The sequence below is a fragment of the Loxodonta africana genome, chromosome 1 (assembly GCF_030014295.1).
Source record: "Loxodonta africana isolate mLoxAfr1 chromosome 1, mLoxAfr1.hap2, whole genome shotgun sequence".
Taxonomy (NCBI): domain Eukaryota; kingdom Metazoa; phylum Chordata; class Mammalia; order Proboscidea; family Elephantidae; genus Loxodonta; species Loxodonta africana.
Genome location: NC_087342.1, coordinates 211,853,176 through 211,868,077, shown reverse-complemented (window position 1 = coordinate 211,868,077; position 14,902 = coordinate 211,853,176). Strand labels below are relative to the sequence as shown.

Genomic DNA, 14,902 nt, shown 5'->3' with positions numbered 1-14,902 from the left:
AACTATGTTTTTCTTCCTGATACACTTGTATGTACTGGACTGGTATGACCTCTGCCTGTAGTCTGGGGTAAAGTCAGTGATGTTTCATTTTCCTGGAGATAAAAATGTTCAAGTCATTCTTATGAATTATGATTACATCTGGCAAATGCCCCCCTTTGTCTTTTCTTTTTCTTCTAGATAAGCACTTTTCTTCTAATACTAAATATCTCTAAATATTTTGCTTTTTTTTTTTTTAATAATAGCAGTCAAACACAAGAACCCAAACTGTATGGTAGTATTCTTTCATAAATTGCCTCCTCTCGGAAGGCGGGGCTCTTAACTGTTTTTGCTCATGATTATACGGCTAGCACCTAACAGAGTGTCTGGCACATAGTAGGAGATCAATTAAACTTTGTTAAATTTATTAACAACAAATATAGTGAAGGCTTCAGGAGGCTGGACTAATGGAAAAGCAGTGGAACAAAAGACGGGACTCTACAAAATAAGAAAAAGTATGAAGCCCAGCTTGATAACTGATAGAGTCATAATGATAGAGTTTATTTTGGGAAGGACCCCCCGCCCCACCCCCACAATATTGGTATGTGTCTCATGGGATCAGTGTGGTGGTGGTGGTATGTGGGTAACATGCTCTGAGCAGGTGCCCTCAGGCAGTCTTTTGTGTTTGGTTTTTATGGCTAATGAAGTAATGTCCCACTGGCAGAAATCTGTAACACTTTTTCCAAAGTACTTCTCAGAAATCATATTAGAGGAAACTTCAAATTGAGGTGAAGGATATCTGAAAGGGAGGAATTGGGTTGCGGGGGAGAAGGTAGGAGATGCCTTTGATGTGAGGTAACCAAGGCAAAGGCAGAAAAACAACACAGATTTCGTTCAAACAGCACACATGAATTGAGTCCCAGCTTCCATCCCCTGCTCCCTCTCCTGTGGAGACAAGGTCAGGAGCTAACAGCAGCTTGCTTTTCTTTTTAAAGCCTGTTTCCTACAAAGAGTTCTCCTGCAGATGGATTGACTTGGCAGCAATGGTAGAATCTTCAAAAGTGGGGGTGGAGGGGAGGGGGTGTTCGATGACCCAGAGAGGGAAAACGGCTCCCCACCTACTTTAGTTTGGCAGCTTTGAAGTAGAGGGAAAAAATTAGACAGCTGTAAATAATGTTTGGAGGAAACAGAAGTACAATTTCCACAGAAAAGCAGAAAGAAACCTGTCACAAAGCTAAAGTAGGATGCCCTGGTGGGCATGTAAGGGAAGTGAGTCACAAGCTTCTCCCAGGCTGGGGAGCAGCTCAGCCAGGGCGCAGTGCTGGGACACTGTGAAGCCTGTGAGGGTCTGTGTGGGGTATGAGCTGATGAACAGCTAGGGGAGAAGAAAGATGGAGATTTCTGCTCACATCGGCCTGATTCTGACCTCCTTTCTTCTCTCTACTCTCGCCTGCTTCCTCCACCCTAACGCCAACCTTTAGCTTTTGGACACTCTCATTTCTGGTCTCACAACCTGTGTCTTTACTACAACAGATCACCTCAGATACACTGGGATTGGGATACAGGGAGATTTTTCTTACCTTAAGGTCAGAAATACTTCATCACACCAAAAAATTTCCATAAAGCCACCTTGAATTACTTATGCTTAACTAAGCATAATGCTTAACTGGGCAAATGCTTAATTACTAATTTTGAGCCTATATTTCATATCAGGTTGGCCCACTTCATGATTTTATAAGCTAGGTCAATGGTTCGGAGAGAAGTTTCTGAGCTCTTATGTGTCTGGGTTTCCACACATGGCAGCCTTCTGATGGTTCACTAGAACAAACACTGGACTGAATATTAGTCAGGAGTTGTTGGCTCTGCCACTACCTATTCTGATGGGCTGTTTAAGACTTCTGGGCCTCAACTCTTAGTAAAAGGCTTAGATGATTTTTAATCTCCTTCTCAGTTCTAAGATTCTTTCATGGTGTGATTTTATCTTGAAGTTGAAGCTAACATACTATAACCAAGTGGAGGGAGTTGAGTCAGTATATGGATACAAAGAAGGGCTCAAATGTGGACTTCCTTCCTGGGAGATTTTGTTTGGGGTGTAATAAATGTTGAAGTATTCAGGAGTGTAAAACTGTACTAAATTCTCAACTCTTTCACACACATACACAAACCCATGACACATGACACACACTGCTTTTAATCAGAAGTTTCAAACTTAACCGCCAACAGAACCAGGCAGCTAATATGACTGTGTAAAATGGCCAGGCGAGGACAAGGGGAAATTAGAGAGCCATCTAAAGGGGGTCAACTGAAACTCAATTCCAATCCATTGTTGCCAGAAGGAAACAGTTAGTTTGGTGTTGCCAGATTTAAAATACTTGATAAGAAGCTGGAAATTTAGCCTTTATGTGAAATCTTCCCATTTTTAAATGCTGGCTTAAAAACAAAAATTCTTTGATGTGTTGTTAGCTTGTCAGGTGCCGTCGAGTCGGTTCTGATTCATAGCAACCCTATGCACAACAAAATGAAACACTGCCTAGTCCTGAGCCATCCTCATAATTGTTGTTATGCTTGAACCCACTGTTGCAGCCACCATGTCAATCCATCTCGTGGAGGGTCTTCCTCTTTTTCGCTGACCCTCTACTCTACCAAGCATGATGTCTGTCCTTTTTCAGGGACTGGTCCCTCCTGATAACATGTCCAAAGTATGTGAGATACACAATCCCTGCTTCCAATGAGCATTCTGGCTGTACGAAATTTCTTGGCAGGTCAGATTTTGGGGGAGGCCATCAGTGTGTAACCCCTGTTGTAAGTGAGGATGATGCCTACTTGATGTAAAACATCTGCCTCTGTGCAGTTAACTAGATGGTCCCATGTAAATAAAATTAATGTCTCTACCTGAAATGAATTACAAAGTCCTAGTCAACTTTAACTCAGTACTTGAGAGAATGACACAAAGAACTAAACTGAGCAGATCATTCAAAAAGCCTTGGTTTTATTATTCATTTTTAATTCCTCATTCAAAGCTGCTAAAAAGGAGTATTGCATAAATCTATACTGGATTTTTGCCTCTCTTGATTTTCAGGCCATGTTCTTAGAGAAATAGTGGGAAAATGGCCAAATAGCTTTCAGAATCAAGCAAATTGAGGAGAAACAGGCAGTCAAAAATACCTCCTGATTAACATAAATAGGACATAATAGCTTACATTTCAATATGGCCTTTTTCCCAAGAAGCTGAAAAATGTTCACATTTTATTCTCAAAATTTTTCTGTAAGTTAACTAAATACCTTTATAAGTTAACTAATAAAGATTACTATTCCCATTGAACAGAGAGGATAATTGTTAAAAGATTAATTTCTGGTCCCCCAAGGTGTGACCCGAACTGAGTCTAAAAACTTGACACTTTTTCTAATAGACTACTTCTTAAACTAGCTGCTGAGAAAAGAAACTCTCAAATTCCTCTGGGCCACTTAGTAGTGGCTAATACCTCGACGCATGCAATCTTAGATCCATCACAAAAAGTCTGACTAATGACCATGCAATGATTGTGTTTTATTTGATTAGACCCAGTTCCTAGTGTAGTATCTGACACACAGTGGGGCGCTCAATGTTTGTGCAATAAACTGGTTGGATTTACTGGGGATGTCTAGAGTATTGTCACCATGCCAGTGGAGAAACCCAGAACTCTATAAAACCCCCCAATCATCTTGCCCTTGGATGGATTTTCATGCAGGACTCAAATCACTACATGTTTGTTCTGCAGCTTTTTCCTTCCACCTTCCAGTTTTCTAGGTGATCTCACATACACTGTGGACAGGTTTTGCACAGCTTGGATAAGATTACGTGCTTTGCCAAGATGGAGGCTCTGCCGTAAATAGAAACAAAAGAGAAATCGAATCATAGGTTAAGAGAATTTTTTGTTGTTGTTGCAGCAATAAAGTATTACTCTTTACCATCTGTGTCTCCTTGCCACCCTCAAACCTTCAATATGACAGCCACAGGCGAGTCAGTGGCTGGAGGCACTCCGCGCTACTTAGGGTTCAAGCAGATGGTGGGGAGACTTCTCTGAGGTTACTGCACCCACCCAAATGATATCATAAAAAGCGGAGATCTGGATGACTTTAATGAGATTGCTGGGTTTCATTTAGTAATTTGTCTTTTAAATTTGGGGCCCCTGGGCATAGTGGTTAAGTATGACAGCTGCTAACCAGAAGGTCAGCAGTTCAAATCCACCAGGTGCTCCTTGGAAACTCTATGGGGCAGTTCTATCCTGTCCTATCGGGTCACTATGAGTTGGAAGCGACTCCACAGCAATGGGTTTTGGGTTTTAGCTAAGTAAGGCGGCATTTTGTTTGTTAACCAGTGAATACTTGCCGAATATTTTTTCTGTGAAGACTGCATTTCTCCCTATAAAATTTTATAGACACTCTTCTTTCCTCCTAGATTTGAGTGTTTTACTAGCTAATAAGATTGAGTAGTAAGCCTTTCAGGTAACTGCCAGCAGCTCTTAAATTAATATTGTTATAAAAAGGAAACTCTCCATAAGCGATCCTGTTTTAAGGATAAAAGAAGAGATAGCGGTAGAATTTTCCCTCAGTCTCTGCACAGGCTCTTTCAGGCAGCAGTTCTCTTGTGGTCCCCTAAACAATACTTACTTCTCTGTGTATCCCAGATGTAGTTGTTCAGAACTTCTCCCAGCAGGTACAAAAAGTTCATTAAGATGGTTGTAGACCCAAAGAAGATGATTCTGGCTCCTGGGCCAATGTGTTCCAGGAAAGGGTACACCCACATCCCGGTTACATGATGCACCCAACACACCCTGCGATGGAATCAAAAGGACACAAAGATAGATAGGAGTTAAACTCATGTCAGATTTCAAAGCTGCTTATGTTACACATCTATGCTCCACACTCACAGCATTCCTCAGCAAGGCTGCCAGTCAAGTGTGCTTCTGTTAGGCAGGAGCTACCAGAAACTGACGTGGATTTACTTTTTATTTGGAAATAATTTTAGACTCTTGGAAGAGTTGCAAAGAGAGTAGAGAGTTCCTGTCTGCCCTGCACTCTGCTTCCCCTAATGTTAACATCTTACAGAATCATGAAACAATGGCTAAAATGAAGAAATTAACATTGGAATAATACGACTGGAGTCCCTGCGTGGTGCAAGCAGTTAAGTGCTTGGCTACTAACCAAAAGGTTGGTGGTTCAAATCTACCCAGAGGTGCCTCAGAAGAAAGGCTGACGATCTGCTTCTGAAACACCACAGCTACTGAAAACCCTACAGAGTACAGTTCTATTCTGAAACATATGGGGTATCCATGAGTTGGAATCAACTTGACAGCAGGTGATGTTTTTGTTTGTCTTTGAGTTGATTATTTTTTTAATAATACTACTGACTAAACTACAGACTTTATTTGGAATTCCCTAGTTTTTCCATAAATGTCCTTTACCTGTTACAGGATCCAATCCAGAATCCCACATTACATTTAGTTGTCATGTCTCTTTGTTGTTATTGTTGTTCCGACTCATAGTGACCCTATGTACAACAGAACGAAACACTGCCTGGTCCTGTGCCATCCTCATAATAGTCGCTATGTTTAAGCTCACTGTTGCAGCCACCATGTCAATCCATCTCGTGGAGGGTCTTTCTCTTTTTTGCTGACCCGCTACTTTACCAAGCATGTTGTCCTTCTCCAGGGACTGGCCCTTCCTGATAACATGTCCAAAATATGTGAGACAAAGTCTCGCTATCCTTGCTTCAAAGGAGCATTCTGGTTGTACTTCTTCCAGGACAGATTTGTTCATTCTTCTGGAAGTCCACGGTATATTCAATATTCTTTGACAACATCACAATTCAAAAGCATCAGTTCTTTGGTCTTTCTTATTCATCGTCCAGCTTTAGTCTCATCCAATCTGGGTAGTTCTTCAGTCTTTCCTTATCTTTTGTGATACTTGAAGAGTTCTGGTCAGGTATTTGAAAATGTTGTGCTTTTTTAAAAATATTGTTATGCAATCTCCTTAATCACTTCTTTACGTAATGAAACAATGTACTATTGGCCAACCACGTTATCATAAGACCTACTGCCTTCCAACAACCTACTGCCTTCCAACTAGACACCAATATGTATTCCAGAGCTCTTCCTATAAGCTACTGATACGGATTTCCACCCCTCTGAACTTTCGATCCCACAGTTCTTTCTTTGTTTCTATTTTACATACTTACTTATAATTATTTTGTTTGTGTTCTGGAGGTATTTTCAGTTCAGTGGGAATAGCAACACCATTAATTTTCACTGTTCTCAAAAGTTTAGTTACGATATTTGCACCATTGGCTTGGGCCTGATACAACTGCTAACAGCTATTTTCCAAAACATTCTTGGGTCATTACTTTATCAAATGTTGTCAATTTCAAAGACTAAATAGAAGTAAGTTTACTGCACTGGGAATAGTGATTGGCATTTATACTTATGTGCTGGTTCTTTTTTTCTTCTCATCCATGGCTTTACTACTTTTTAAGCAGTTTATCTACATATAAAAGGAGCTCTGGTGGTGCAACAGTTAAGCGCTCAGCTGTTAACAGAAGGGTTGGCGGTGTGAACCCACCACTGGCTCCGAGGGAGAAAGACCTGTTTGTCTGCTCCCGTAAAGATTACAGCCTAAAACCTGTGTGGGGCAGTTCTACTCTGTCCTATAGGGTTGCAGTGAGTTAGAACAAACTCGATGGCCCCTAACAATGCCAACAACAATCTACATATATAATGAACTGTGGCCGGATTTACCAGTTGCCCCTGAGTAGACTCTGACTCAAGGTGATCCCGTGTGTGTCAGAATAGAACTGTGCTCCACAGTGTTTTCAGTGGCTGATTTTTCAGAAGTAGGTCATCAGAACTTACTTCCGAGGTGCCTCTGGGTGGACTTGAACCTCCAACCTTTTGGTTAGTGGCTGAGTGTGTCAAATGTTTGTATTACCATGGGGCTCTGAGGCAGGATTACATGGGGTCACTGTGAGTTAGAATCAACTTGACAACTGGTTTACTTATTTTTTGTCTTCAGAGCTAGTGTCTTATTTATCTAGTGCTGCTATAACAGAAATACCACAAGTGGATGGCTTTAACAGAAATTTATTCTCTCACAGTCTAGGAGGCTAGATGTCCGAATTCACTGTGGCTGTTCCTGGGGAAGACTTCCTCTCTCTGTCAGTTCTGGGGGAAGGACCTTGTCATCAATCTTTCCCTGGTCTAGGAGCTTCTCAGCACAGCGACACTGGGTGCAAAGGACACACCCTACTCTCGGCTCTACCTTTTGGTGGTATGAGGTCCCTATCTCTCTGCTTGCTTCTTTCTCTTTTTATCTCTTGTAAGATAAAAGGTGATGCACAGCACACCCAGGGGAAACTCCCCTTACACTGGATTAGGGCTGTGACCTGAGTAAAAGTGTTGCCTCCCACCCTAATCCTCTTTAATATAACCTAATTTTGCCTCATTCATTAACCATAGGCAGAGGTTAGAATTTACAACACTTAGGAAAATTACATCAGATCACAAAATGGAGGACAACTACATAATACTGTGCATCATGGCCTAGCCAGGTTGACATATATTTTTGGAGGACACTCTTCAATCAATGACAAACACCAAATAGATACAGCAAGAATAATAATCACATTCTATCTTTAAAAAAAAAAAAAATTATATCTCCAGGCTAGATTGTTTGTTCTCCTGAACTCCAGAATTCTGCATCGAATGGCCCACTGAACATTTCCCCTTGGATGTCTGACAGGCATCTCCAACTTAACATTTCCATGATGCTATCATCATTCCTGCAATCTGATTTCTACAACCCAGCCATCCCTGGCAACTCTATAGCAAATATTTATCTCCCACATCTTTCCCTTCTCAAATAATTGACTACTACATTACTCCAGTTAGGAGTCTTGGTGGCACAACGATTAAGTGCTGTGCTGTTAACCTAAGGTTTGACAGTTTGAACTCGATCAGCAGCTCTTTGGAAGAAAGACCAGATAATCTGCTTTCATAAAGATTACAGCCAAGAAAACCCTATGGGAACATACTACTCTGTCACATGGGGTTGCTATGAGACGAAAACAACTCGACGACACCCAACAATAACAACATTACTCTAATAGCAGTCTGGAGTAGAAAAAGTGGAGCCATCTTTGATTCTTCTTTTTCTCATAGTCCACACACAGTCCTTTCTTAGATTCTGTTGGCTCTACTTTCCAAATGCATCCAAAATATCTACTTACTATTATTGCCATCATCTGGGTTCAAGTCATCATCACCTGTCACTGGAACTACTGCAACAGCTTCCTTACTGCCTCCTTGCTTTTTATCCTTACTCTCCCATAGTCTACTCTCAGTGGAACAACAAGACTGACCTGTGTAAAATGTAAGTCAGGTTATGCCATTACTCTGCTCAAAACTATGGACAAAATTGCAAAGAATGGGAATTCCAGAACACTTAATTGTGTTCATGTGAAACCTGTACAGAAACCAAGAGGCAGTCATTAGAACAGAAGCAAGGGGATACTGACTGGTTTAACATCAGGAAAGGTATTCAACAGGGTTGAATCCTTTCGCCATATTTATTCAATCTGTTTGCTCAAGAAATAAGAAGCTGGACTATATGAAGAAGAACAGGGCTTCAGGATTGGAGAAGACTCACTAACAACCTGCGATATGCAGATGACACAGCCTTACTTGCTGAAACTGAAGAGGACTTGAAACACTTACTGAAGACCAAAGATCACAGCCTTCAGTACGGATTACACCTCAACATAAAGAAAACAAAAATCCTCACAACTGGACCAATAAGCAATATCATGATAAATGGAGAAAAGACTGAAGTTGTAAAGGATTTCATTTTACTTGGATCCACAATCATTGCCCAGGGAAGCAGGAGTCAAGAAATCAAATGATTTATTGCATCAGGCAAACTTGCTACAAAAGATCTCTTTAAAGTGTTAAAAAGCAAAGATGTCACTTTGAGGACTAAGGTGCGCCTGACCCAAGTCATAGTATTTTCAATTACCTCATATGCATGCGAAAGCTGGAGGATGAATAAGGAAGATTGAAGAATTGGTGCCTTTGAATTATGGTGTAAGCAAAGAATATTAAATATACAATGGACTGCCAGAAGAATGAACAAATCTCTCTTGGAAGAAATACAGCCAGAACGTTCTTTAGAATTGAGGATGGTGAGACTTCATTTCACGTACGTTGGACATGTTATCAGGAGGGACCAGTCCCTGAACAAGGACAGACATCGTGCTTGGTAGAGTAGAGGGTCAGCAAAAAAGAGGAAGACCCTTGACGAGGTGGATTGACACAATGGTTGCAACAATGGGCTCAAGCATAGCAACGATTGTGAGGATGGCACAGGACTAGGCAATGTTTTGTTCTGTTGTATATCGGGTCACTATGAGTCAGAAATGACTCGATGGCACCTAACAACTTGTTCTTTATTGGGATCTATAGCCCTTCTAGGAGTGTCTAGCACATAGTTTGCACTCTATAATTCTTTGCAGAATTAATAACTAAATAAAGTTGAATAAAGGTGGCTAACAGTAACAACAGCAACATCTGTTCATCGAGCCCTTACTATCAGACAGGAACTTTACCAAGAATTAAAAAAAATTAATTAAAAAAAAAAACTCAATTAAATAAGCACTCTTTGCAAGGGGTTGCCAAACCTTTTCAACACAGGACCAGATAAAAGCAAAAACGTAACTCGTTGCTGTCGACATGACTCAGACTCATAGTGATCCTACTGCCCCATAAGATTTCCAAGGAGCAACTGGTGGATTTGAACTTTTGGTTAGCAGCCGAGCTCTTAACCACCGGCACCAGATAGTAAATATTTTCAGCTTTGGAGGCCATATGGTCTCTGTCACAGCCATTTGTCTCTGTTATTGTACTGAGAAAGCAGCCATAGAAAATACATAAACGAATAGGCATGGCTATATTTCAACAAAACTTTATTTATGGACACTGACCTTTGACTTTCATATAATTTTCATGTCACTAAATATTCATCTTCTTTTGAATTATTTTCCATTAAAAAATGTAAAAACCATTCATAGCTTGTGGGCCACAAAAAAGCAGGTGGTGGGCTAGATTTGGCTGGGTGGGCTGTAGCTTGGCCACCCCTAGTTAAAGTGGTTCTTTGTGTTTCCAAATCAAAGTCAGCGGAAATATGCATACCTGATTTCTTTTTTAGTGCATGTATTTGCTTCTCCGAATGAGATATTTAATATTGTCTCCTAAAGTGAAGCACAGGCTTTCTTGATTTTTCAGGTGTTCTTGCCTTGGTAGATCATCAAACCATCTACCAAGGTGCTGTTAGGATTTCACCTGGATCACAGTGATGATGCATCCACTTGTCATAACAGGTTGTACTTTTGTCATTTGTTTCCTTGATATAATCAGGGCTCAATTTTCTGCACAAAGATTACTTATGGCTTTGCTTGTCTATTTGTGGAGAGTTTTCAGTTCTTGGTTAAATTTCAATTTCTATCGCATTTTAGGCCTTCTTTTAGTGCCCAAATAGAATATGCTTAAGTAATGATGCCAACTTTCATTTTAGTCTCATGGCACAAAGGGTTAAGTGCTGGACTACTAACCAAAAGGTTGGTGGTTCAAACTCAACCAGAAACACCTCATAAGTAAGGCCTGGCGATCTGCTTCTGAAAGGTCACAGCCTTGAAAACACTGTGGAGTGACGTTCTACTTTATACCCATGGAGGTTGCCATGAGTTGGAATTGACTGGAAGGCAACAAACAGCAACAAGCAAATAGGCATCATATAACCTCTGATTGCCTATTTTATTAAATGTACCTCCAATTTCATTCATTTTAATGTGTAATTAAAAAAAATTTATTTGTGGCTGTTGTCTGAGGCTTGCAGTACACACTAAGGATACAGAAGTAAGCAAGGCAGAGGAGATTCCTGTCTTCGTGGAATACAGTCTAATGAGGAATACAGATAATAAAGGAGTACATGACTACAAGCATAGTAAGAATTACAAAAGGGTAAGTGTAGGGTACCATGGGCACAGAGGGATTGTGCTTTTATTTTACTTTTTTTGAACCTTACATTTACCATTAGTCTTTCTCTCATATATTCAATTTTTTAAAACTAGTATTTTCATAGCTGTTAAATATGTTTAAATGCCTTTCATTAAAGTACAAAATAAAAACAACCAAAAAGTTTCCATAAACTTTACAAATACTGCTTTACGTCTCTCCTTCTCTTGAAAGACAAACTTCACCAAAAAGTAGTCAACACTTGCTGACTCCATTTCTTTACTTTTCTTAAAGTAATTAATCCTCACTCCTTCACCCATAACAGCTTCTGGCCTCTCCTCTGGACGCTCCACCAAACCATGCAGGTTTACTTGACAACAGTTTCTCCTAGTTCTCCTACTAACACTTTGGCTACTCTGCTTGGTTCCTTGCATGTTGAGTTTCCTTAAGGCTTGGTTTTAAACTCTCTTCTCTTCTCATGTGATGCATTCTCAGTTGAAAAGTCCACTGACATCCATGACTTCTGGACCACTATCCATAAATAAATATTTCACAACTTTGTCCTAGCCCGGATCTCTCCTCTGTTCCCCAACAGTTTATTTATCGAACTGCCCTCAAAACATCTCCCTTTACACATTTCAAAGGTACATCAAACTCCTTATGTCTATGGACAAAGTCATGCTCTTTTTCCCAAATCTGTTCCTTTTCTAGTATTGCTTATCTCTGTGAGTACTGTGTATTCAGTTTTGCAACTCAAAAATCTCAGGAGTCATCTCTGGTACTTCTCTTTCATCACAAAGTCATTCTATTACCTTGTCTTGTCAAGGTTACCTCACACATCTAACATGTCCATTTTTCCCCATCTCTATCACCAGCATCTTACCTTGTATTGCAATCATCTGCCTGTTGTTAGGTGCTGTTGAGTCGGTTCTGATTCATTGTGACCTCATGTATAACAGAACGAAACACTGCCTGTTCCTGTGCCATCCTCACAACCATTACTATGTTTGAGCCCATTGTTGCAGCCACTGTGTCAATCCATCTCGTTGAGGAGCTTCTTCTCTTTCACTCACCCTCTACTTTACCAAGCATGATGTTCTTTTCCAGGGACTGCTCCCTCCTGATAACAAGTCCAAAGTCTGTGAGACAAAGTCTGGAGTACTGCAGTAGTTCCAAATTGTCTTCACATCTACTTTTGCCCCCTTACAATTAATCCTCAAATCAGAAATCTGAACACATTATTACCCTGCTTCAAACATGTCAATGGCTTCCCATGGCTTTTTTGATAAAGACCGAAATATTTAATGAAAGTCCTTAATATAGTGGCTTCTACCTGTTTCTTTGACCCCATCTCATACCTTATTCCTCCTCCTCTCTGCATTCCTGTCACACTAACTTTCATTCTTTCCTTAATTTTACCATGTTCTCTCCTGCCATGTGGATTTTCACAGGCTCCTCTTTCTGCCTAAGCTATGAGTTCCCCACACCTTGGACTAAAAAAAAGCTATATTTATCCATTATATCTTAGCTCAACTGTTATAATTGAAACAGTCATGACTTACCCAAGAACTTTTTCCCTGACCCTCCAGATAAAAAAGGTAAGGTGAGGTTTTATAAGCTCTTATATAGCCATAAATCTCTTACTTTTTAAGCTCTTCTTTTATTAGTACTTAAATTTGAGTGATATCTTTATTTGAATAACATATTTCTCCCCCTGTGTCGTATAAGTTCTGTGAGGTGAGAGACTATTTTTACTGCTCATTGTGTCCTCAGCACTTACCACAATGCTTGTCACATAGTAGAAGAATGAATAAATGAATAAAGTAGCATTTAAGCTGTGATTGGAAGGATGATTAAAAGTTAGCTGAGCAAAGATGGGAGGAAAGAACTTTACAGCCAAAAAGAATAGCATGCCCAAAGACCCAAAAATAAGGGAGAGCTCCCAGATGCTGAAAAAAGAAAACATTTTTTGTTGAGATCAAGGAAGAGAGGGCAGAAGGGACAGGCAGGAGCCAAAGTGGGTGGCTTTTTAAAAAATATTTTGTTTATTTTTGGTGGCAATATACACAACCAAAAATATATCCATTCACAAATTATATATGAACAGTTCAATAACATCGGTTGCATACTTCACATTGCATCACCATTCTATTTCTACCCATATTGTTTCACTGCCATTAATTTAGGATCTCTGCCCCTTAAAGTTCTCATCACTGCTTTAGATTAACTATAGTCAGTTTACACTCCTATATATAATTCTTTATAAGAGCTCAATGCACAAGGCAAACATTCTTTATTAGTTCAGCTAAACTGCTTAGCTTAACAATTGCTTCATGAGATAGTTTCAGTTCAAGGGTTAAAGATTATTTCTGGGCATTATGTTTGGGGGTTCCCCTAGTCTTAATGGATCCAGTAAGTCTTGTTTCCATGTGAGTTGGAAGTTCTGGTCTATGATTTCCCTCCTTTTGATCAGGATCCATCTATTGAGTCCTCGATCAAAATGTTCAGCAATGGTAGCTAGGTACCATCCATTTTTTCTGGTCTCATGGTAATGGAGATAGTAGTTTATGGAGGTAATTAAACCTGCAGTCTATTTCCTTCTCTGATCCCTGGGTCTCCTTCTTCTGCTGCTTTTTCGAATAGAGACCAATGGTTGTATTTTGGGTGGCCACTCACAAGCTTTTAAGACCCCAGGTGCTACTCACTGAACTGGGAAGTAGAACGGGAACTCTTAAAAACAATGTTAGGCCAATTGACTGGATAGACTGAGGAAGCCACAACCCTAAACCTTCAAATCAAAAAAGCTAATCCCATGAAGTGTTTAGTTGTACCTAAGTAATATCAACAGGCACAGCTTTTTTTTTTTTTTTTTTGCTGCTATGGTAGTTGTAAAATTATATAAAACACTTTGCCATTTTGCCTTTTTTCTTCCCCTGACGTACACCTTAACAGTAACAACAGTTACATTAATCTGGTTGTGTAATCATTGCCCTTAGTTGATGCCAATTTTTGTGGATAGCTTTTTAAGCCATGGTAAAAATTGTAGACTTTATCTTAGTATGAACAATAGGAAATCTTTGAAGGATTTTAAACAAATGTGGAATAAATCAGATTGACCTGGAAACCAGTTGGAAACCAGTTGCATCAGAAATGGTGGTGGCTAGGAGTAGAATGGTAGCGCTTGGAATGAAAAGTACTGGATAAATTTAAGAGCTATGTAGACCAGTGCCTCTCAAACTATAGATCACAAGCAGTGTTGTGCTGCAGATGGCTCACATCAGGTTATGAGAGCTGGTTTTTACATTTTTAGGAAGTTTGCAAGCTGATTGGTTGGTAGCTTGAAAAAGTCCATGCTGAAGTATTTACACTAGCCAAAAAAACCAAACCTGTTGCTGTCGAGTTGACTCTGATTCATAGCGACACTGTAAGACCGAAAAGAACTGCCTGATAGGGTTTTCAAGGAGCAGTGATGGATTTGAACTGCTGACCTTTTGGTTAGCAGCTGAGCTCTTGACCACTGTGCCACTACGAGTATCGGCAAATGCTACATTGTCAGGCCCTTTCCTCCCTTGCCCCTAAAAGACCTGGTTGTTAAACATTTACCAATAATCCAGTGGTTACTCCAGTGGTTACTAGCATTAAAAAAAGAATATAACAGAAGAGAAAATATCAGAGCACCTTGAGTATAATGAAGGTAAAAATTTTGTGAAACTTCTCTTTATGTTATTGTATGTATGTGTGTATGTGCTGGCTAGGCCATGAAGAGGGGAAAAATCGCTTCTTTTATTAACAGTAAAAGAAATGTGAAAGGTACTGGTTTAGGAAATAGAATTAAGAGAACTTGGTGATTGACTGGATTTAGGCAGTGAGGGAATCCAGATGAGTTA

General features: G+C 39.9%; 1 protein-coding gene across 3 annotated transcripts in view; it reads right to left on the bottom strand.

Moving 5' to 3' along the window:
* The window catches only part of AIG1 (androgen induced 1), a 297,796-nt gene that overhangs the window by 3,502 nt on the left and 279,392 nt on the right, over nt 1-14,902 (bottom strand). For 2 of the 3 annotated variants that reach the window (XM_064291616.1, XM_010588493.3), the window contains one exon: nt 4,627-4,790. In XM_064291616.1, the coding sequence (XP_064147686.1) occupies nt 4,627-4,790 (164 nt within the window). Of the gene's footprint in view, nt 1-945; nt 3,837-4,626; nt 4,791-14,902 lie in introns of those variants that run through there. The other variant, XM_010588536.3, reaches the window with a different exon arrangement.